Consider the following 25,107-nt stretch of genomic DNA (forward strand, 5'->3'; position numbering starts at 1 on the left):
ACATGGTAAAACCCTGTCTGTGGTAAAAATAAACAAAATTAGCCAGGCATGGTGGTCGGCGCCTGTAATCCCAGCTACTTGGGAGGCTGAGGCAGGAGAATCGCTTGAACCTGGGAGGTAGAGGTTTCAGTGAGCCCAGATCGCGCCACTGCACTCCAGCCTTGGCAACAGAGCTAGACTTTGTATAACCATGTTTAAGTAATTACAATTTATAGTTTTCTCCTGTGATTGAAACGCTTGAACTGGATCTTATGATTAATTTATGTCTGGTATCTTTGCTCCTCTACTTTTGATAAGGCTTCTAAATGTAACTTCAGAAATTTTATATTTGCTAAAGTAAAAAGTTGTGTTTTTTATGATCATTTTAATGTACCTTATTTTAAAGCTTTTTAAAAACTTTTTTCCTGTCCCTCGTCCTACAACTACAATCCAATACATACTAAATCTCAGTTGGCCAGCAAAAGGAAACCTATAGATTGAGATCAAGGTTTGTATTTTCTTTTTTTTGTTTCAAGTTTTTACCAAAGCTTGTATATAAGGTTACTTTATTCCTGCATCTTCTCAATTGTTTCTTCCTTGTATTTGCCCTTTTCCTTTCCTACTTGGCGAGATTTGGCTTTCTGTTCAAGAATCTGTTTGCCATCTTTGTCCCGTTTTAGCCTAGTGAGAACCACCTGGCTATGGTGAACGTCTACATGGACAATTGTGCCATTAGCCTTTTCCGTTGCATTCATTCAATGTAGATGACATTTCTTCCTGTAAGCTTGGACTACTTTGCCAATTTGCTGACTTTTATAGTGTCCTCATACAACCTGACCTTCATCAAAACCTTTTGGATAGGCATGGATCACACATTGTACTTCTGTCTCAGCTCTTTGGAAAGGGGAAGACATAATCTTCCTGCTAATGTTGGAAGTTGTATTGAAATGCCTTTTGCAGTATTTGCCTCGATTGGAAGTCACAGAGGGATTGAATTTCATTTTGGCTGCTCCTGCTTCGGTGATGGCTGCAAAAGGGAAGAGAAGGGTTTGTATTTTTAAGGAAGGTCTTCTTCTTTCCCCACATATGTTTTAGTTGTCTGAAATCCATCTGGCTCTGCCAGTTTCCATGGAACTAAACGTGACAAGATAAAGAGTAGAGAAAAAAGAAGGGAAGTGTTACAACCTAGAAGTGATGAGCTGAGTTCCGTTTGTTGTGCTCTTTGGTCTGCTCCTACTTGATGTTCCAGTCCAAAGCTTGGTGGTTGAGTGGACAGAACACTTGCTGGGATCCTGCCTGGCCTCCATTACTCACCTTCCCTTTGACCATGGGCAGATCACCCAAAACCTCTGTAACTTGCCTCTATGTTTGTTAAAGTGGAGCTTGTGGTTTCTCTCGCTCTCTCTCCCACAACCCTCCTTTTTTCTATTCTTTCTCCTCTATCTCAGTTGTTCTGAGGGTCAGTGTAAAGAATTGCTGTAAAAACAGTCGAGAGATCTGAAGTCCTCCATGAACACAAGTGAATGTTATTAATCCTTCCATACCAGTGCATGCTTTTAAGTCAGCAACCTGAATTCTTTATTCTTCCTTTTGTTTCATTTGTAATGTAGGGAATATTTTAGTTGTAAATAATGGTGATATTCAAAATATTTAACAACGACTATGGCAAAGGCAGTAACCAATCACAGCAGAGGCTGGACATCTGCAATCAGATGACTGTACGGTATACTCCAATGATTATTAGAACCACGTGCTCACTGGACTTTGAGAATCTCAAAGAGGCCGGGCGCGGTGGCTCAAGCCTGTAATCCCAGCACTTTGGGAGGCCGAGACGGGCGGATCACGAGGTCAGGAGATCGAGACCATCCTGGCTAACACGGTGAAACCCCGTCTCTACTGAAAAATACAAAAAAACTAGCCGGGCGAGGTGGCGGGCGCCTGTAGTCCCAGCTACTCGGGAGGCTGAGGCAGGAGAATGGCGTGAACCCGGGAGGCGGAGCTTGCAGTGAGCTGAGATCCGGCCACTGCACTCCAGCCTGGTCGACAGAGCAAGACTCCGTCTCAAACAAACAAACAAAAACAAAAAAAGAGAATCTCAAAGAGGCTTGGAGGCACCTTTCCCAAATAAATTTTGTTTTCTTTTTTTCAGAGACAGGGTTTTGCTCTGTTGCCTAGGCTGGAGTGCAGTGGTGAGATGATAGTTCACTGCAACCTCTAACTCCTGGGCTCAAGCAGCCCTTCCCGCTCAGCCTCCTGGGTAGCTGGGACTGCAGGCACATGCCATCGTGCCTGGCTAATTTTAACTTTTTTTGTAGAGACAGAAAAAAAAGAGGTTATGTGGCTCATACTGGTCTTGAACTCCTGACCTGAAGCATTCCTGCCATCTCAACCTCCCAAGTAGCTAGGACTACACACACATACCACTGCATCTGGCCTTCCAAATACTTTTATATATATATATATATTTTTTTTTTTTTTTTTTTTTTTGAGACGGAGTCTCGCGCCCAGGCTGGAGTGCAGTGGCCGGATCTCAGCTCACTGCAAGCTCCGCCTCCCGGGTTTAGGCCATTCTCCTGCCTCAGCCTCCCGAGTAGCTGGTACCACAGGCGCCCGCCAAATCGCCCGGCTCGTTTTTTGTATTTTTTAGTAGAGACAGGGTTTCACTGTGTTAGCCAGTATGGCATACTTTTATATTTAAAAGGAAATTCTAGGTTGGGCACAGTGACAGAATGAGACTGTCTCAAAGAAAAAAAAAAAGAAAAAATTAAAAAAAAAAAGGGGGAATTCTATCTCCCTTGAGCTCTGATCCAGAATTCAAAAGCAACAAGCTTACTACATGTTTGGAAAAATTGCTCTTCTGAACTGGTAGTCCAATTCTTGAATTTTTGAAAATCAGAATGTAGATAAGTTCCAATTAATAGAATTTGAGTCCTGATTTGTGGGAGTGGGGGAGTGGCATGATGCTTAGACCTCTACTCTTTTTTTTTTTTTTTTGAGACGGAGTCTCGCTCTGTCGCCCAGGCTGGAGTGCAGTGGCCGGATCTCAGCTCACTGCAAGCTCCGCCTCCCGGGTTCACGCCATTCTCCTGCCTCAGCCTCCCGAGTAGTAGCTGGGACTACAGGCGCCCGCCACCTCGCCTGGCTAGTTTTTTGTATTTTTAGTAGAGACGGGGTTTCACCGTGTTAGCCAGGATGGTCTCGATCTCCTGACCTTGTGATCCGCCTGCCTCGGCCTCCCAAAGTGCTGGGATTACAGGCTTGAGCCACCGCGCCCGGCCTAGACCTCTACTCTTAAGCCTTTTGGGTTTTTGACTTACATTGTACAGATATCAGAGATCTGTGATTTATATGTGAGAATCCTGTACAAAAGGCATATACTCTATAAACCCAGTTGTTTGGGAGGCTAAGGAGGGAGGATTGCTTGAGCCCAGGAGTTCAAGACCAGCCTGGGCAACACAATGAGACCCCATTTCCTCAAAAATAAAAATAAAGGCAGGGCACGGTGGGTAATCCCAGAACTTTGGGAGGCCAAGGTGGGGTGGATCACGAGAGCCGGCATTCAAGACCAGCCTGGCCAACATGGTGAAACTCCATCTCTACTAAAAATACAAAAATTAGCCGGGTGTCTTGGTGCACGCCTATAATCCCAACTACTTGGGAGGCTGAGGCAGGAGAATTGCTCGAACCCGTGAGGTGGAGGTTTCAATGAGCCGACATCACATCACTGCATTCCAGCTTGGGTAACAGAACAAGGCTCTATCTCGGGAAAAAAAAAAAAAAGATGTTAAGAAGTAAGAAGAAAAAGATGTACAGTTATTCTTTTGTGTTATAATGGTTTCTATTGTGGCTCATGAGTGTCATAACTGAATTTTTTCTCCCTAGAACCTACTCTAAGAACATAATTTTAGTTGTCATACTCATCAGAGATTGCACACAACTATCGACAGGTGTATTTTGGTTGTTCATAACTGATATTTAGTCAACCTCAAAGTAGTAACGTGTTTCCAAGGGACAAACTATTGTAGAATTGGACTTCCTTGGACTCCTACTCCAGACCAATTTGCTTAGCTTTGTGGCTTAGCTTTTGTATCTATGATGCTTGGAGCCCTTCTTTTGTCTAAAGTATGTGTTTAGAATCTATGTATTTTTGTTAAACTTCAATCTCTTGGAATGTGTACATGGACTCTGAATGCTGCTCCCACTATGTCAGCTTCAGATGGGGATGTAGGGTGGTGAGAAGCCATCTTTGAAAACAAATCCACTACTGTATTCATTGAGAAGTTGCGGAAGAGGATGAATTGATGAGGGTCTGTAAATGTCCTGTATTATGCAATTTCTAATATTCATTTCTTCTTTCTCTTTACTCTCTCTTTGTAATGTTAGTTCCTTTTTTAAGAAATCCTTTGTAGCTGGGTGGGGTGATGCACACCTGTGATCCCAGCAACTTGGGAGGCTGAGGTAGGAGGAACATTTGAGCCCAGGAGTTTGAGGCTGCAGTGTGCAGTGATCACACCACTGCATTCCAGCCTGGGTCACAGAGCGAGACCCCATCTCAACAAAAAGAAGAAAAAAGTGTTTTGTGTTTCTTTCTGGAATGCAATAAATAATTCATATTTACCATACTTTCTAAATATGATCACTAATGTAATTGCTGGTTAAAATATATTCTCAGGTTTCCCATAACTCCTGGGATTCTAGACTATAGAGACAGTAAGATGATGAGAATTTAGAGAAAAGAGTCTGATTTTGTTTAGATTCATCATTATGTCCTCAGTTTCTTGACTTAAGGGAGGGAAAGAGAAAAGTTTGCACATTCATAAAAATTGAAAGCAAGTCTCAGCTTGATTGAGTCTCATTGCTTCCTGGTAGGTAAAGATATTCTACTGTTTGTATTGGATTGTAGTTGTAAACTGAGGGAAGAAGAAAGCTGTTACCATCACTATTCAAGGTAAGTAGTTTCTGATTTGCCTTATTTGTTCATCGAGGGCTTTTTTGGCCTTCTTAAAAGAACTGTTAGAATAGTAAGGAGTGTGTGAATGGAGAAAAGAGGCCCAATGGGAGACTGTAGCTTCATGAATTGAAAACCTCAGTCACCCTCTGAATGATTGTTATGGATGTCAGTCTGAATACTAGCACCAGGCAAGCTGAAGTCCCACGTTGTTACATATTCTTCTTCAGTAATTCTCTGATTTTGCTTCCCTTTTAATTCAAATTTGTAAGCTTTGATATGCAGGAAACAGATGGGGGGCAAGGGGATGCAAGAAGAGGAGACAAATAGATTGGTTCTCAAAGGAAAGGATAAAAAAGTACATAGTTTCGGCCGGGCGCGGTGGCTCAAGCCTGTAATCCCAGCACTTTGGGAGGCCGAGACGGGCGGATCACGAGGTCAGGAGATCGAGACCATCCTGGCTAACACGGTGAAACCCCGTCTCTACTAAAAATACAAAAAACTAGCCGGGTGAGGTGGCGGGCGCCTGTAGTCCCAGCTACTCGGGAGGCTGAGGCAGGAGAATGGCATGAACCCAGGAGGCGGAGCTTGCAGTGAGCTGAGATCTGGCCACTGCACTCCAGCCTGGGTGACAGAGCGAGACTCTGTCTCAAAAAAAAAAAAAAAAAAAAAAAAAAAAAAAAAAAAAGTACATAGTTTCAATAGAATACACTGGAGAATAATAGCTAACACTTATATATAACCTTTACTATGTACCAGGAATTATTTTAAGCATTTACATATGTTAGCTCACCTAATCTTTACAAAACCCTGATTTGGGTACCCACTTATTATAATATTCATTTGACAGAAAACAGGATTGAAACCCAGATTAAATAACTTGATCAGGGTCGTATACCTAGTTAGTGGTAGAGTCTAATTTGAAGCAAGGAGGTGCACTCTAGAGTTTATACTCTTCTCTTTTTTTTTTGAGACATAGTCTCACTCCGTTGTCTAGGCTGGAGTACAGTGGCATGATCTTGGTTCACTGCAGTCTCCGCCTCCTGGGTTCAAGGATTCCCTGCCTCAGCCTTCTGAGTAGCTGGGATTACAGGTACCCACCATCATGCCTGGCTAATTTTTTTTTTTTTTTTGAGACGGAGTCTTGCTGTGTCACCCAGGCTGGAGTGCAGTGGTGTGATCTCGGCTCACTGCAAGCTCGGTCTCCCAGGTTCATGCTATTCTCCTGCCTCGCCTCCCCAGCAGCTGGGACTACAGGCGCACGCCGCCACGTCCGGCTAATTTTTTTGTATTTTTAGTAGAGACAGGGTTTCACTGTGTTAACCAGGATGGTCTCGATCTGACCTCGTGATCCGCCCGCGTTGGCTTCCCAAAGTGCTGGGATTACAGGCGTGAGCCACCATGTCTGGCCCTAGAGTATATACTCTTTTAACTTTTGACCATTTTGGTCAATTTTGATTATAAGTCAAAAGTTAATAGTTTATTATTATTATTTTTTGAGACAGAGTCTGGCTCTGTCACCCAGGCTGGAGTGCAGTCGTATGTATGATCTTAGCTCACTGCAACCTCTGCCTTCCAGGTTCAAGGATTCTCCTGCCCCAGCCTCCCGAGAAGAGTAGCTGAGATTACAGATGCCCACCACCATGCCTGGCTAATTTTTGTATTTTTAGTAGAGATGGGGTTTCACCATATTGGCCAGGCTGGTCTGGAACTTCTGACCTCAAGTGATCCTCCCACCTCAGTCTCCCAAAGTGCTGGGATTATAGGCGTGAGCCACCGCACCCGGCCTATTTTTTAAATAAATACAAAGTTTTGCTATGTTGCCCAGGCTGTTCTCGAACTTTTGGACTCAAGCGATCCATTTACCTCAGCCTCCCAAAGTGCTGGGATTAAAAGGATTGAGCCACAGTACCCACCCACTTCCTTTACCTTTACAAATTTCTGGATACTCTCGTTTCCTACCAATTCATTATTTAACCACTACATTAACTCCCACAGTGACCTACCCTCCCCTCCCCTCCCCCTCCCCTCCCTTCCCCTCCCCTCCCCCTCCCCTCCCCCCTCCCCTCCCCCTCCACTCCCCTCCCTTCCCCTCCCCTCACCCTCCCCTTCCCCTCCCCTCCCCTCCCCCTCCCCCTCCCCTCCCCTCCCCCTCTCCCTCCCCTCCCCTCCCCCTCCCCTCCCCTCCCCTCCCCCTCCCCCCTCCCCCCCCCCCTCCCCCCTCCCCTCCCCTCCCCCCTCCCCTCCCCTCCCCCTCCCCCTCCCCTCCCCCCTCCCCTCCCCTCCCCTCCCCTCCCCCCCTCCCCTCTCCCTCCCCTCCCCTCCCCCCTCCCCCCTCCCCCTCCCCTCCCCCCTCCCCTCCCCTCCCCTCCCCTCCCCCTCCCCCTCCCCTCCCCTCCCCTCCCCTCTCCCCTCCCCTCCCCCTCCCCTCCCCCTCCCCTCCCCTCCCCCTCCCCTTCCTTTCCTTTCCTTTCCTTTCCTTTTTAGATGCAGTTTTACTCTTGTCACCCAGGCTGGAGTGCAGTGGCATGATCTCGGCTCACTGTAACCTCCGCCTCCTGGGTTCAAGTGATTCTCTTGCCTCAGCCTCCCAAGTTGCTGGATTACACGTGCTCGCTACCATGCCCAGCTAATTTTTGTATTTTCAGTAGAGATGGGGTTTCACCCTGTTGGCCAGGCTGGTCTCCAACTCCTGACCTCGGGTGATCTGTCCACCTCAGCCTCCCAAAGTGCTGGGATTACAGGCGTGAGCCACCATGCCTGGCCTATTAAACCCCTTTTAGCCAGTAACCAGAAAACTTGTAACATGGGAAAAGGAATTAAGAAATAGATGGAGTTGGGCTGGGTGTAGATTACTTATGATACCTAATATAATGTAAATGCTATGTATATATGTATATTTGGTTTAGGAAACAGTGACCAAAAAATTTGTACGCGTTCAGTACAGATGCAACCACTGTAGACCTCACTACATTTTCCATCAATGGTTGCTTGAATCCGTGGATGTGGAAACCATGGATCAGGAGGACTTACTGTGTTTCCTTTCTGATGTCTTAACTGGGAATACATAAATAGTAGAATAATTGTTTTTAAAAAAAATCTCATGATTCCCTTACACTGTACACTGTACCATTTTGGTGCTGACAGTATAACTTCACAGTGAGAACTTGAAAATATTTTTTGCAAACTGACCCTTCACTTACTAGGTTGTTTTTGCATCTAATGATATGGTATAATTCTATCAGTAATATCACCTTTGATTTTATTGGGTTTTCACCATTGCCATAATATTTAGAATAATGCTAATGATAGAGGAATATATGTATATATCAAAATTTTTTTTACCTTTAAGTTTCTACTTTCTTTTCAGGTATGACAGCAGTTATCTGTACTTACCCTCTTGACATGGTTAGGGTCCGCCTAGCATTCCAGGTGAAAGGGGAACACACCTATACAGGAATTATTCATGCATTCAAAACAATTTATGCACAGGTATTTCATATTTACCTTCCTCATCTATAACATGCCCTTTTATACTTAGGAAAATATTTTGAATGTCATATAAATAATTATTCTTTTATTTATTGATGTTAATAACAATAATTATGAAAGCACATCTTTGTGTTTCAGGGTGGATCCCAGAATAATTTTTCTGTTATAAAGTGTGATTTTTGTTCTTTGATGTTTATGATAATGAGCACAATGTAATCTCACTTGCAATTTTCCTTCACTCAAAAGGAAGGTGGTTTCTTTGGATTTTACAGAGGTCTGATGCCTACTATTTTAGGAATGGCTCCATATGCAGGTATGTTTCAAATTTGCCAGAATCCTAATTTGCATGTTTAAAATTTGTTACCTTTTTTCTTTTTTTTTCTGAAATGGTGCTATAAAAGATGCTGTCTGTTAAGTACTTTTAATAGGAAATGATTTATGTATGGTCACATAATATTAATGTCTTGGATATAAAGATGACTATTTGTATACGATAAGTAGAAAATTACTTTTCATCTTTTTTTTTTTTTTTTTTTTTTTGAGGCGGAGTCTCGCTCTGTCGCCCGGACTGGAGTGCAGTGGCCGGATCTCAGCTCACTGCAAGCTCCGCCTCCGGGTTTACGCCATTCTCCTGCCTCAGCCTCCCCAGTAGCTGGGACTACAGGCGCCCGCCATCTCACCCGGCTAGTTTTTTTTGTATTTTTAGTAGAGACGGGGTTTCACCGTGTTAGCCAGGATGGTCTCGATCTCCTGACCTCGTGATCCGCCCGTCTCGGCCTCCCAAAGTGCTGGGATTACAGGCTTGAGCCACCGCGCCCGGCCCATCTTTTTCTTAATATGTGAGCCAGCTGTAGTCTTATTAACACACACGTTAGATGATGTTAAACATTTAGTTTTTATGAGCATGTTAATTAAAAATAGGAGTTGAAAAGTGGTTTTTGTCTCATTATAAATAATGAAGACTTGGCTGGGCGTGGTGGCTCAAGCCTGTAATCCCAGCACTTTGGGAGGCCGAGATGGGTGGATCACGAGGTCAGGAGATCAAGACCATCCTGGCTAACATGGTGAAACCCCGTCTCTACTAAAAAAATACAAAAAATTAGCCGGGCGTGGTGGCGGGCGCCTGTAGTCCCAGCTACTCGGGAGGCTGAGGCAGGAGAATGGCATGAACCCAGGAGGCGGAGGTTGCAGTGAGCTGAGATCCGGCCACTGCACTCCAGCCTGGGCGACAGAGCGAGACTCCATCTCAAAAAAAAAAAAAAGAAGACTTATGGGAAATTTTGACAATGTAGAAAAGTAGAAAGAAGGAAGATAAGGATACCTGTAGTTCTCTAGTCTCCATTATTACCTTGTATACAGTCTGTTTTTTTTTTTTTTTTGAGGCGGAGTTTCGCTCTTGTTGCCCAAGCTGGAGTGCAATGGCGTGATCTCGGCTCACCGCAACCTCTGCCTGCTGGGTTCAAGCGATTCTCCTGCCCATGGTCAGGCTGATCTCGAATTCCCGACCTCAGGTGATCTACCTGCCTTGGCCTCCCAAAGTGCTGGGATTATAGGTGTGAGCCACTGTGCCCGGCAGTCCTGTTTTTTTTTAAACTAAACTTTTTATTTTGAGGTAATTGTGGATTTACATACAGTTGTGTTACAACACAAAATTGCAGCCAGTTTAGTTTAAACATCTCAGTTGGCTTTATTTGCAATTCTAGAATTGGGCAATACTTCATTTCATAAAAATAGAGTAAGAGTTGGAATGACTAGACCCGAAGGAGTTGATTTTATATAGAGAAAGGGTTGAAGAAAGCAGAAACAATGAACAAGCAGGTTGCTCAGTCCAAAGTTACTATCCTTGTAAGTTGGGGACAGGAAGAATAAAATAGAAAAATCCCTAGTTAACTTCAGATTATATTAGGCTACCTTTTTTGTGTAAGTATTAAAGCAAAAGGAGCCGGGTGTGGTGGCTCAAGCCTGTAATCCCAGCACTTTTGGAGGCCAAGGCAGGTGGATCACCTGAAGTCACGAGTTTGAGACTGGCCTGGCCAACATGGTGAAACCCCGCCTCTACTAAAAATACAAAAATTAGCTGGCTTGGTGGCGTGTACCTGTAATCCCAGCTACTTGGGAGGTTGAGGCAGGAGAATCATTTGAACCCAGGAGGCGGAGGTTGTAGTGAGCCAAGATCCCTCCACTGCACTCTAGCCTGGGCAAAAGAGTGAGACTCCATTTATCAATCAATCAATCAATCAATCAAGCAGAGGGAAGTTTACTATCAAGCTTATTCAAGATTGAAACTGGCCTGTTAGAGAAAGTGGCTGTCACTTCTTCTAATTTCTCAGGAGGTCAGGTAACAACTGGTTTTAGTTTGGTAGTGTGGAACTTAAGCATGGGTGACTCTCTTTTGATTTTTAGTCTGGTCTATTAGGGCCTAGTGTAGGAGCTTCGTCCAAAAGAATGGACACTCTCCTGGGTGACAGAGTGAGACCTTGTCTCTAAAAATCAAACAAACAAAAAAGCAACAAGGGCTGGGTGCGGTGACTCATGCCTATAATCCCAGCACTTTGTGAGGCCAAGGCAGGCAGATCACCTGAAGTCAGGAGTTTGAGACCAGCCTGACCAACATGGAGAAATCCCATCTCTACTAAAAATATAAAATTAGCCGGGCATGGTTGCGCATGCCTATAATCCTAGCTACTTGGGAGGCTGAGGCAAGAAAATTGCTTGAACCCAGAAGGCGGAGGTTGCAGTGAGCCGAGATTGCGCCACTGCACTCCAGTCCGGGCCACAAGAGCAAAACTCCATCTCAAAAACAACAACAACAACAACAACAAAAAAACAGTCCACTAATAGCAAACTAAAATGTTCTGTGGCCAGACATGGTGGCTCACACTTATAATCCCAGAACTTTGGGAGGCTGAGGCAGGAGGATTACTTGAGCCTAGGAATTTGAGACCAGGCTTGGCAACATGGGGAGAATCTATCTCTACAAATAATTTTCTAAAATTAGCCAGGCTTGGTGTGAGGCGAGAGGATTGCCTTAGCCCAGAAGGTTGACGCTTCAGTGAGCTGTGATCATGTCACTGTACTCCAGTCTGAATGACAGAGTAAGACCCTGTCCCAGTTTGAAAAAAAAAAATTGTTTTTTAAGCTGTTCTAGTGGTTCAGAAATTCCAGTTTTAAGGTAGTTGAATGTATCAATCTATTCTTTTATGGATAGTCTTTATTGTGTCAAGAAATATTTTCTTCTGATAATGATTTTTAACATTTAGCATTTTATATATATGCCAGTAATCTCTCTGGAAGTATTTATTTTCTTTGTTAAGGAAGTTTTTTTTTTTTCCCCCTTCACTTTTGACTTGGCACCATTTTATAGTATCTTCTTGGCCGGGTGCAGTGGCTCACGCCTGTAATCCGAGCAGTTTGGGAGGCCCAGGGGGAGTGGATCATGAGGTCTGGAGTTCGAGACCAACCTGACCAACATGGTGAAATGCCGTCTCTACTAAAAATACAAAAATTAGCCAGGCATGGTGGAGCACGTCTGTAATCCCAGCTACTCAGGAGGCTGAGGCAAGAGAATCACTTGAACCCGGGAGGTGGAGGCTGCAGTGAACCAAGATCGCACCATTGCACTCCAGCCTGGGTGACAAGAATAAAACTCTGTTTCAAAAAAAAAAAAAAAAGAAAAACAGTCTCTTTTTTTCCCAGTCATCTTAAAAAAATAACATAATGCAGAGTTGTTGTTTTATTTTTCTTTTTTTCTTTGACATAGAGTCTCGCTGTGTTGCCCAGACTGGAGTGCAGTGGTGCAATCATGGCTCACTGCAGCCTTGACCTCCCTTGGCTCAGGTTATCCTCCCACATCAGTGGCCTGAGTAACTGGGACTACAGACACGTAACACACTGCATCTACCTCCTTTGAAAAATTTTTTGCAGTGATGAGTTCTCACTATATTACCCAGGCTGGTCTCAAACTCCTGAGCTTGAGCAGTCCTCCCACCTTAGCCTCCATTAGTGTTAGGATTAGAAGTATGAGTTGCCACAGGGGCTAGGGCAGTTTCATAATGAGTCTTTATATTTGGTAAGAGAAATCCCTTATGAATCTTTTTTTTTTTTTTGAGACAGAGTCTCGCTGTTGCCCAGGCTGGAGTGGTGTTGTGATCTTGGCTCACTGCAACCTCTGCCTCCTGGGTTCAAGCAATTCTTTTGTCTCAGCCTCCTGAGTAGCTGGGACTACAGGCGCGCGCCAACACACCCGGCTAATATTTGTATTTTTTGTAGAGACGGGTTTTACCATGTTGGCCAGGCTGGTCTCAAACTCCTGACCTTGTGATCTGCCCGCCTCAGCCTCCTAAAGTGCTGGGATTACAGGCATGAGCCACCGAGCCTGGCCAATTCAATAAACATCACAATATCTTGAGTAATGCTTAGTTGGGAGGAATGCTTGAATTTCATATCTATTTACTTTTTTCCCCTCCCTGAATTTCATTCCTAATTTTATTAATAAACAACCTTAATGGTTCTAGTAAAATCATGTAATGTTTAACAAGCACTATCTGCATACTATTTTTATTAGATTCTACATGTTTTGTGAATTAACATAAATGCTTCTGTCATGGTCACAATTCTTCCTTGAAGATAAACTTAGACACTTAATTAAAATAAAAATGCTTTTTCAATTCTTAATTTTTGCCTGTATCTTACATTATCACCATCACTGTTTTTTTGTTTTGTTTTGTTTTGTTTTGTTTTGTTTTGTGTTTGAGACGGAGTTTCGCTCTTGTTGCCCAGGCTGGAGTGCAATGGTGTGATCTCAGCTCACTGCAAACTCCGCCTCCTGGGTTCAAATGATTCTCCTGCCTCAGCCTCCTGAGTAGCTAGGATTACAGGCGTGCACCACCACACCCGATTAATTTTGTATTTTTAGTAGAGACGGGGTTTCTCCATGTTGGTCAGGCTGGTCTCGAACTCCTGACCTCAGGTAATCCACCCACCTCAGTCTCCCAAAGTGTTGGGATTACCGGCGTGAGCCACCCTGCCTGGCCATCATTGTTATTTTAAATGTAAGTTGTCACATTTCCTTGTAATTAATAATCATAAATTTAATGTTTCTCATGTGAAACCTTGGAAAACTTTATTTTTTTCACATATAAAGTGGCATTATATCCACTATAGCCTCCGTCAGTGCAGTAAACTGCAGTGGTGCATGAAAACCAAAGCTATAATTTTTTATTGGTGGTAATTTTGTCATCTTTCGGTTATTTATGTACATAAATCTTTCTATTTTAAATTAAGCCAAACAGCAGAAATTAGGAAATGTGTTTATTATTTAAGAATGGTGTCTTTTTCACAGCTCATGTTATGTTAAGCATCATGGTGAATTTATTATTTTTTTCAGGTGTTTCATTTTTTACTTTTGGTACCTTAAAGAGTGTTGGGCTTTCCCATGCTCCTACCCTTCTTGGCAGACCTTCATCAGACAATCCTAATGTCTTAGTTTTGAAAACTCACGTAAACTTACTTTGTGGTGGTGTTGCTGGAGCAATAGCACAGACAATATCGTAAGTTTCTTCACCAACTTAATTTAATCAAATTATGGTTACCCAATCCTGATTTTCAGCATTTGTTAATCATTTATTTTTTCTAATAGATTATTCAAACAGAGGATCCCTTGCAAAATATAAGTATCAATTTAATACATTTTTTCAGATGTGTGTGCACTTTAAGCATATTATAAATAATTACATGTTTGGATGCAGTAGTGCTGCCTGTTGTCTCAACTACTTGAGAGACTGTGGCAGGAGGATTGCTTGAGCCCAGGAGTTTGAGGCCAGTCTGGGAGACATAGCGAGACCTTGCTCCTAAGAAAAAGAGAAAGAGGGCGGGTGTGGTGGCTCACGCCTGTAATCCCAGCAGTTTGGGAGGCCGAGGTGGGTCGGGTGGATGACGAGGTCAAGAGATCGAGACCATCTGGCCAACATGGTGAAAACCCGTCTTTACTGAAAACACAAAAATTAGCCGGGTGTGGTGGCGGCCACCTGTAATCCCAGCTACTTGGGAGGTCAAGGCAGAGAATTGCTTAAACCTGGGAGGTGGAGGTTGCAGTGAGCCAAGATTGCATTACTGCACTCCAGCCTGGGCGACAGAGTGAGACTCCGTCTCAAAAAAAAAAAAAAAAAAAAAGAGAGATTGCATTTGTATATTATGTATTTAATTTCAGGCAATTATCTGTATTATTAGTTTTAGCCCTTATGGAAAATTTTGTATTGGTCTACTGTATTCAAGGGGACTTGCTGCATAACAGTAGAGCAATTCTCAACTGGGGGTGGTTTTACCGCCACTGGACATTTGTTAATGTCTGGAGACATTTTTGGTTGTCACAGCTGGGAGAGTGCTACTGGCATCTAGTGGGCAGAGGTCAGGGATGTGCTTAAATATCTCTAGCGCACAGGACAGTTCCCACAACAAAGGAAGATCCAACCCAAAATGTCAGTAGTGCCAATGTTGAGAAACTGTATATTAGTGTTCAACAACGAAAAGCAACTAGGCCGGGTGCGGTGGCTCAAGCCTGTAATCCCAGCACTTTGGGAGGCCGAGACGGGCGGATCATGAGGTCAGGAGATCGAGACCATCCTGGCTAACACGGTGAAACCCCGTCTCTACTAAAAAATACAAAAAAACTAGCCAGGCGTGGTGGCGGGCGCCTGTAGTCCCAGCTACTTGGGAGGCTGAGGCAGGAGAATGGCATGAACCCGGGAGGTGGAGCTTGCAGTGAGCTGAGATCCGGCCACTGCACTCCAGCTTGGGCGACAGAGCAAGACTCCGTCTCAAAAAAAAAAAAAAAAAAAAGAAAAGCAACCAGTTTGTTTCTTCAGGGACTGGCATTTCATTTGGCCTTTAGGAATGAACAGAACTTGGTATTACGGTGATGGGAGAGAAGAATCCTCTAATCAGAGGGATCACATAAGCAAAGATTTCTGTACTGTTAATTGATTTTATTCATATGCCTATATCCTGACTCCTAGGTTAGACAGAACAATAAGAGCAGTAACACATTATTTGAGTTTATAGGGCTTTGTATTCAATAGTTGTTGAGTAGAAAGCCAAGAATTTTTAATCTTTATGCCTTTTTTCTTCTTTTAGCTACCCATTTGATGTGACACGTCGGCGAATGCAATTAGGAACTGTTCTGCCAGAATTTGAAAAGTGCCTGTAAGTTCATCATATGTCATTGTTCATTTTCTTTAGGAAATGTAACATTAAACTCAGTAAGGAGGTATGACTCTAGTTTGACCAATAGTCTGTATCTTCCGTTTTATCTCCCAAAGTTTATTTTGGTAACTTTATAAGATTACAATCAGGAAATCAGGTTCTTTTTTTTTTTTTTTGAGATGCAGTCTTACTCTGTCATCTGGGCTGGAGTGTAGTGTTATGGTCTTGGCTAACTGTAACCTCCACCTCCCGGGTTCAAGTGATTCTCCTGCCTTAGTCGTCCAAGCAGCTGGGATTACAGGCACCCACCACCATGACTGGCTAATTTTTGTATTTTTAGTAGAAACAAGGTTTTACCATGTTGGCTAGGCTGGTCTTGAACTCCTGACCTCAAGTGATCTGCCTACGTGCCTGGTCTATAATCAGGTTCTAATCCTCCTGTTAAAAATTTAATTTAGGGCCAGACACGATAGCTCATGTCTGTAATCCTAGCACTTTGGGAAGCCGAGGAGGGCGTATCACCTGAGGTCCAGAGTTTGAGACCAGCCTGGCCAACATGATGAAACCCCGTGTGTATTAAAAATACAAAAATTAGGCGGCCGGGCGCGGTGGCTCAAGCCTGTAATCCCAGCACTTTGGGAGGCTGAGACGGGCGGATCACGAGGTCAGGAGATCGAGACCATCCTGGCTAACACGGTGAAACCCCGTCTCTACTAAAAATACAAAAAACTAGCCGGGCGAGGTGGCGGCGCCTGTAGTCCCAGCTACATGGGAGGCTGAGGCAGGAGAATGGCGTAAACCCGGGAGGCGGAGTTGGCAGTGAGCTGAGATCCGGTCACTGCACTCCAGCCTGGGCGACAGAGCAAGACTCCTTCTCAAAAAAAAAAAAAAAAAATACAAAAATTAGCCAGATGTGGTGTCGGGTGCCTATAATCCCATCTACTAGGGAGGTGGAGGTTGCAGCGAGCCAATTAGGCGACAGAGCAAGACTCCATCTCAATAAAACAAAACAAACAAACAAAAAAGCAAAGAAAAGATTAAATTTAGGCTAGTCACAGTAGCTCATGCTTGTAATCCAAGCAATTTGGGAGGCCAAGGTGGGAGGATCACTTGAGCTCAGGAGTCCAAGACCAGCCCAGGCAGCACAGTGAAACCTTGTCTCTATTAAAAAATAAATACTATTTTAAAGTTTTTTTTTTTTTTTTTTTTTTTTTTGAGACAAAGTCTCACTTTTGTCCCCCAGGCTGGAGTGCAATGGCATGATGTCGGCTCACTGCAACCTCTGCCTCCTGGGTTAAAGCAATTCTCCTGCCTCAGCTGGGATTATAGGTACCTGCCACCATGCGTGGCTAATTTTTTTATTTTTAGGAGAGACAGGGTTTTACCATGTTGTCCAGGCTGGTCTGGTATTCCTGACCTCAGGTGATCCACCTGCCTTGGCCTCCCAAAGTGCTTGGATTGCAGGCGTGAGCCTTCATGCCCAGCCAGTTTTTAAAAATAGTAATATAATGTGAGCTACATGTTTAACATTTTGGTAGCCAAATTTTTTAAAAGTATGAAAAGAAATATTGCTCGGGAGGCTGAGGCACGATAATTGCCTGAACCCAGGAGGTAGAGGTTGCAGTGAGCCAAGATGCTGCCACTGTACTCCTAGGTGACAGAGTGAGACTCTGCCTCAAAAAAAACAAAAGAGGCCTGGAGCAGTGGCTCACGCCTGTAATCCCAGCACTTTGGGAGGCAGAGGTGTGTGGATCATGAGGTCAGGAGTTCAAGACTAACATGGCCAAGATGGTGAAACCTGTCTGTACTAAAAATACAAAAACAATTAGCTGGGCATGGTGGCAGGCACCTGTCATGCTGGCTACTCAGGAGGCTGAGGCAGGGAATTGCTTCAACCCGGGAGGCGGAAGTTGCAGTTAGCCAAGATCATGCCGCTTCACTCCAGCCTGGGTGACAGAGCTAGATTCTTGTCCAAAAAAGAAAAAGGGCCGGGCGCGATAGTTCATACCTGTAATCCCAGCACTTTGGGAGGCCGAGGCGGGAGGATCACAAGGTCAGGAGATCGAGACCATCCTGGTCAACATGGTGAAACCCTGTCTCTACTAAAAATACAAAAAAATTAGCTGGATGTGGTGGGGTGTGCCTATAGTCGCAGCTATTTGGGAGGCTGAGGCACAAGAATCACTTGAGCCCAGGAGACGGAGGTTGCAGTGAGCCGAGATGGTGCCACCGCACTCCAGCCTGGCAGCGAGACTGCGTCTCAAAAAAAAAAAAAAAAAAAGAAAAGAAAAAGAAGAAAAAAATATAATTGTGAAAAATATTTTTTGTTTAACCTGAAATGTTATCACCTCAACATTTCATTGTTTTGTTTCCTTTTTTTTTATATGAAGTATTTGAAATCCAGGATATATTTTACACTCACAGCACATCTTGATTTGGACTGCCACATTTCAAGTGCTTAATAGCCATATGTGGCTAGTGGCTGCTGTGATTGTATAGCACAGCTCCAGAGTTTTCTTTATAGTGATTTAAAATCATTCCATTTGATTGGTGATATGTTGTCTCTCAGGGGAAGAGCAGAACATTTGTTCATGAATTTGGATTGTCTTATTCACCCAAAAGATTTTTTTGGCCATGAGCATTGCCCTGTGCTTGTAGTATTCAGCTACTTGAGAGGCTGAGGTGGCAGGTTCACTTGAGGCCAGGAGTTTGAGATCAGCTTGGGAAACATTGTAAGACCTTGTCTCTCAAAATTTTTTTTTTAACTAAAACAAACATTAACGAGGCATGGTGGTGGTGTGTGCCTATAGTCCCAGCTACTCAAGAGGCTGAGGCGGGAGGATTGCTTGTGCCCAGGAGTTGGAGGCTGTTGTGAGCTATGATTGCCACTGCACTCCAGCCTGGGCAACAGAGTGAGAACCTTTCTTTTTAAAAAAAAAAAAAAAAAAAAAGAGATTTTTGAAAAGATTTCAGTCCAGATTGCCTGTTGAAAGGGAAAGGCCAAGCCCAAATTATTGGTTTGAAAGGAAAGGAACAACTCTGAAACAGGAAAGTCTTCTTTGCTGAAATCTGATAGTCCTTCAAGCTTTAGTTCTATAACCACCTGCTGTTGGTACTATACAACTTCAGCTATAATAAAGGCTTAAAGGGCAACTGGACATACATCCTTTAAAAGGATTGCATTAATATTTCAAATATAAGTATGAAATAGTGTTGTCCAATAAATGTCATAGACATAGTACAAACAAAATATGTTGTACTAATGAGTCCTGAAATTTGATGCATAATGCTTGTACTTGTTTGGAATGATTTGCCTTTTTATTATGAAAAAAGTTTCACTTGTTATAACATTTGTCTTCCTAAAGCTATTCAAGATGGCATTTAAGCTTCTTTAAAAATTGATATTATGGCCTGGGCACGGTGGCTCACGTCTGTAATCCCAGCACTTTGGGAGGCCGAGGTGGGTGTATCACCTGAGGTCAGGAGTTCGAGACTGCCCTGGGCAACATGGAGAAACCCTGTCTCTACTAAAAATTACAAAAATTAGCTGGGCATGGTGGCGTGCGCCTGTAATCCCAGCTACTCAGGAGGCTGAGGCAGGAGAATCACTTGAACCTGGGAGGCAGAGACTGCAGTGAGCTGAGATCGTACCACTGCAATCCACACTCCCGCCTGGGTAACAGAGCGAGAGTACATTTCAGAAAAAAAAAAAAAAATTGATATTATGGATCCTGAAATTGTTTCTTCATGAGTGGGCATAGAGGTGTCATCATTTAATCATTGTCTTTCAGTACCATGCGGGATACTATGAAGTATGTCTATGGACACCATGGAATTCGAAAAGGACTCTATCGTGGTTTATCTCTTAATTACATTCGCTGTATTCCCTCTCAAGCAGTGGCTTTTACAACATATGAACTTATGAAGCAGGTTTTTCACCTCAACTAAAAAAAAAAATTATGGTTGGTTTTTCTTAATACATTCTCAGAGGGAGAAATGAAACATTACTTTAATTGTTGGGGGAACATTACTTGAATGGGAATATTTACACTGTCACGGGAGCCACTGATATTTTAGTACTTGATTATTTTTTCTTTAGTCACAAATCAGAAGTGCTTACCATACTTTTTGATGCCAAACATTATACCTTAGAACATTGAAAAAAATATTCCTAAGCTGATGCTGGCTAAACTGCTTTAAAGTTTTATTTGGAAGTAGAACTAGCTTTAAAACGGGGTTCAAGAGGTTGCCATTAGCTTTGTCATGCTGTTCAAAGTTTTTAATTGTTATGGTTTTTAAAAGACTGACAGTGTTTATTATTATTAAAATAAGCAGGGTTGGTTATATTGCAGTGGAATAATGAGAACTGAATTTTTAAGTTCTATAAAACAGCCAGCATTGACATTTTATTTTTGTTATCTCTCTTCTCACAATTATGCTCCACTGGATAATAGGAAAAACACTTCTTTCCTTCATTTTTTAAATAAAATTAATGTTGTATTTAAAAAGTAGCCATGTAGAGACACAAAAATAAATGAAGAAGCTGGGCATGGTAGGATGGGCATGTGGTCCCAGCTACTCTGGAAGCTGAGGTGAGAGGATCACTTGAGCCCCGGAATTCCATGCCAGCCTGTGCAACATCGTGAGACCCCGTTTAATAAATGAATGAACGACTAAGTCTTGCTCAAATGTTGTTACTAGGTACTATGAGTGACTTACATGTGTTTGAAAATGTCAGTGTGTTTCCCAGAGGCAGAAATAAAAATACTGAATATCTTTGCTCTCAAAAACAAAGTAGCACTGTAGATTTGTTTTTGTTAGATGATTTGCTCTATACTAGAATATTTAAGTAGACTGTGAAATATTTATTAATGTAGATGTGAATATCAAAAAATGTTTCTAAGGTATTATGATGCATCAACTAGTTCTTCCATGTAAAATAATTTTAGTGCAATATGAAGACGTAGAAATGTAAAATATGATTTGAATTGTTATCCTTTATATTAAGAAAATGTTTTAAAACGTAAGAATTCCATTTATTCTCTTTAGAGTGCTTTTATGATTTATTATAAGCATGTCAGAAATGGGAAGGGAATATTTAAAGTTCTGTCTTCAGAAACAGTAATTTGTAGAATTGATGTGACTTTTTTTTTTTTTTGAGACAGAGTCTCGTTTTATTGCCCAGGCTGGAGTGCAGGGGTGTGATCTTGGCTCACTGCAACCTCTGCCTCCCAGGTTCGAGTGATTCTCCTGCCTCAGTCTCCCAAGTAGCTGGGACTACAGGTGCCCACCACTATGCCCGGCTAATTTTTGTGTTTTTAGTAGGACGGGATTTCACTCTGTTAGCCAGGATGACCTCAATCTCCTGACATCATGATCTGCCCACTTTGGTCTCCCAAAGTGCTGGGATTACTGGCATGAGCCATGGCGCCCGGCCCTTTGATATGACTTTAAAGACATTAGAAGTCTAGGCATGGTGGCTCACGCCTTTATTCCCAGCACTTTGGGAGGCTGAGTTGGGTGGATCACCTGAAATCAGGAGTTTAAGATCAACATGGTGAAACTCCACCTCTACTAAAAATACAAAAATTAGCCAGTATGGTGGCTCGTGCCTGTAGTCCCAGCTACTTGCGAGGCTGAGACATGAGAATTGCTTGAGCCCAGGAAGCGGAGGTTGCAGTGAGCTGAGATTACACCACTGCACTCCAGCCTGGGTGACAGAGTGAGACTCAGTCTCAAAAAAAAAAAATAAATAAAAGACATTAGAAAACTAAGTTGAGGCCGGGCATGGTGGCTCTTGCCTGTAACCCTAGCACTTTGGGAGGCTGAGGCAGGAGGATATCTTGACCTCAGGAGTTTGAGACCAGCCTGGGCAACATAGTGAGACCCCGTTTCTTTCAAACAAAAGAAGGAAAACTAAGTTGAAAGTGTTATTTTTGCTTCAATTTTTATTTCTTTACATAAAAGGTTTCTTGTCATACCTTGGTAAAAATTTGATGAGCTGGTTTCATTTTGAAAGTCTTTATTTTAAAAAATAAGTATGTATCTTTGTATGATTTATAAGTATACCAGTAGGTAGAAATACATGTGTTCTTGGCCAGATGTGGTGGTGCACTCCTGTAATTCCAGCATTTTGGGAGGCTAAGGTGAGTGGATCACCTGAGGTCAGAAGTTGGAGACAAAACTGGCCAACGTGGAGAAACCCCGTCTCTACTAAAAATACAAAAATTAGCCAGGCACGGTGGCAGGTGCCTGTAATCCCAGCTACTTGGGAGGCTGAGGGGGAGAACTGCTTCAACCCAGGAGGCACAGGTTGCAGTGAGCCGAGACTGTGCCATTGCACTCCAGCCTAGGTGGCAGAGTGAGACTGTATAAAAAAAAAAAAAGAAAAAGAAAAGAAATACATGTGTTCTTAAAACCATTTGTATATTTTCATTTGTAGACCATACTGTAGCTAATTATTGTTATTAAATCTTAAGATAATTTAAGTATATAAAATAAGTATCAGGCTGGGCACGGTGGCTCACACCTGTAATCTCAGCACTTTGGGAGGCCGAGGTGGGTAGATCACGAGGTCAGGAGATCGAGACCATCTTGGCTAACACGGTGAAAACCCGTCTCTACTAAAAATACAAAAAATTAGCCGGGTGTGGTGGCACGCACCTGTAAGTCCCAGCTACTCAGGAGGCTGAGACAGGAGAATCACTTGAACCTGGGAGGTGGAGGTTGCAGTGAGCTGAGATCGTGCCACTGCATTCCAGCCTGGGTGACAGAGCAAGACTCCATCTCAAAAGAAAAAAAAAGAGATACCTCAGTTACGTTATCAGTAAAAGGGCATTGCAAATATTCTTTTAAATAAAAATTTGCATTCTATATGTTATAGAATACAGAGGATATTAAAAATAAATTTTACCCATGTTTTGACAATGTCTTTTAATTGTTTACATATTGACGCACAAATGCTAAACATAAGTCAGAATGGAAGAATATTTAAAATAATGACTGTGTTTATATCTGATTTATTTCAGATAGATTACCCAAAGTGCATCTTGCCAGGTTATCTTCCACTTGAAGATTGACATTTTATTTCTTTTTTGATCTTTATTGTTCCTCTCTTCCACCTCTCAGTGGGTAGAGCTCTCTGGTCTGTAGAATGGGACAGTGATCTGGTTTCCGGATTGATAAGTGAGGTATACCTCCTAGTCTTCAATGATTACCTGTAGAAGGTGGAGAAGTTACTGGATATGTTTAATAATATCTCATTATGTTCTTTTTTTTTTTTTTTTAACGACAGAGTCTTAACTCTGTTGCTGAAGCTGGAGTGCAGTGGTGCGACCTCAGCTCACAGCAATCTCCACTTCTGGGTTCAAGCGATTCTCCTGAGTCATCTTTCCAAGTAACTGGGATTGCAGGCATGTGCTACCATGCCCGGCTAAGTTTTGTATTTTTCTTTCTTTTCTTTTCTTTTTTTTTTTTTTGAGACAGAGCCTCACTCTGTTGCCCAGGCTCGAGTGCAGTGGTGCAGCTCACTGCAACCTCCACCTCCTGGGTTCTAGCGATTCTCCTGCTTCAGCCTCCCAAGTATCTGGGATTATAAGCACCCGCCACTACGCCCAGCTAATTTTTGTATATTTAGTAGAGCTGGGTTTTGCCCTGTTGTCCAGGCTGGTCTTGAATACCTGACCTCAAGTGATCTGCCCACCTTGGCTTCCCAAAATGCTGGGATTACAGGCATGAGCCAGTACTCCTGTCCTCATTCCATTCTTCATCATGGTACTGACCATCCATTTATTCAGCACCAATTGTGTGCCAGACCTTGTATCAGCATTATGGAGGACTTCCCTTGGTAGGCTTGTTAGCTGTACTTGTAATCTGATTTGGATTCCCAAATCAGCATATAACACCAGGTATTTCTCTAATAGAGTGTGTGCCACACTTTATAACTGCCTGTTTGTCAATGTCCCCGCCTCCCAACATCTGGTTCTTTCAAGGGCAGGGAGCACTGGGTATGGCGTCAGAGTGGTACTCAGTGATGTTTATTGGTGGGTAGAAAGAAGGGTTAGTCCCTGTTTTTGAAGACTTTATGTTCTAGCAGGGAGAAGTGAAGCACAAATAGTTCAAGAAATAAACAATTTAGAAATAAAGTCATTTGGTTTGTTTCACAGAAATGTCTTATTGCTGATTTGCCAGCTTGAGTGGCAAATATATAATAAAACCTGGCCAGGCGTGATGGCTCACGCCTGTAATCCCAGCACTTTGGGAGGCTGAGGCGGGCAGGTCACGTGGTCAGGAGATTAAGACCATCCTGGCTAACATGGTAAAACCCCATCTCTTCTAAAAATACAAAAATTAGCCAGGTGTGGTGGCGGGCACCTGTAGTCCCAGCTACTTGGGAGGCTGAGGTAGGAGAATTGCTTGAACCCAGGAGGCAGAGGTTGCAGTGAGCCAAGATAGCGCCACTGCATTGCAGCCTGGGTGACAGAGTGAGACTCTGTCTCAAAAATAAATAAATAGCCGGGCGCGGTGGCTCAAGCCTGTAATCCTAGCACTTTGGGAGGCCGAGACGGGCGGATCACGAGGTCAGGAGATCGAGACCATCCTGGCGAACACGGTGAAACCCCGTCTCTACTAAAAATACAAAAACTAGCCGGGCGAGGCGGCGGGCGCCTGTAGTCCCAGCTACTCGGGAGGCTGAGGCAGGAGAATGGCGTAAACCCGGGAGGCGGAGCTTGCAGTGAGCTGAGATCCGGCCACTGCACTCCAGTCCGGGCGACAGAGCGAGACTCCGCCTCAAAAAAAAAAAATTAAAATAAATAAATAAATAAATAAATAATATATATAAAATAAAAATATATGTGTATATATATCATTAAAAATATATATATAATAAAACCTATGAATAGTTTTTATGGCTGGGTGAAGTGACTCATGTCTGTAATTCTAGCCCTTTGGAAGGCTGAGCGGGGAGGATCACTTGAGCCTAGGCGTTCGAGCCCAGCCTGGGCAATATTGCAAGACTCTGTCTCATTTTTTTTTTTCTTTTTTTTTTTGAGACAGAATCTTGCTCTGTCGCCCGGGCTGGAGTGCAATGGCCGGATCTCAGCTCACTGCAAGCTCCGCCTCCCGGGTTTACGCCATTCTCCTGCCTCAGCCTCCAGAGTAGCTGGGACTACAGGCGCCCGCCACCTTGCCCGGCTAGTTTTTTGTATTTTTAGTAGAGACAGGGTTTCACCATGTTAGCCAGGATGGTCTCGATCTCCTGACCTCGTGATCCGCCCGTCTCGGCCTCCCAAAGTGCTGGGATTACAGGCTTGAGCCACCACGCCTGGCTTCATTTTTTTATATAAATTTTTTTTAAAAACCCTATGTACAATTATTTATTTTTTTTCCCAAGGATTATTCGCAAACTACATACAATTAATGGATTGCCTTGCAGAGTTGGATCAATAATACCTGACACACTTGTATAGCAAGCATACACTTTACAC

General features: G+C 43.2%; 1 protein-coding gene across 9 annotated transcripts in view; it reads left to right on the forward strand.

The window, feature by feature from the left end:
- The window catches only part of SLC25A16 (solute carrier family 25 member 16), a 52,744-nt gene that overhangs the window by 27,199 nt on the left and 438 nt on the right, over positions 1-25,107 (forward strand). For 3 of the 9 annotated variants that reach the window (XM_033208444.1, XM_033208445.1, XM_033208446.1), the window contains 5 exons: positions 8,298-8,419; positions 8,666-8,732; positions 13,806-13,968; positions 15,551-15,619; positions 19,411-19,970. In XM_033208444.1, coding sequence (XP_033064335.1) covers positions 8,298-8,419; positions 8,666-8,732; positions 13,806-13,968; positions 15,551-15,619; positions 19,411-19,567 — 578 coding nt within the window. In that variant the 3' untranslated portion in view covers positions 19,568-19,970. Of the gene's footprint in view, positions 1-469; positions 488-4,848; positions 4,928-5,629; positions 6,021-8,297; positions 8,420-8,665; positions 8,733-13,805; positions 13,969-15,550; positions 15,620-19,382; positions 20,666-25,107 lie in introns of those variants that run through there. The other 6 variants (XM_033208447.1, XM_033208448.1, XM_033208450.1 and 3 more) reach the window with 6 other exon arrangements.

This window comes from Trachypithecus francoisi, unplaced genomic scaffold (assembly GCF_009764315.1).
Source record: "Trachypithecus francoisi isolate TF-2019V2 unplaced genomic scaffold, Tfra_2.0 Lachesis_group9, whole genome shotgun sequence".
NCBI lineage: Eukaryota > Metazoa > Chordata > Mammalia > Primates > Cercopithecidae > Trachypithecus > Trachypithecus francoisi.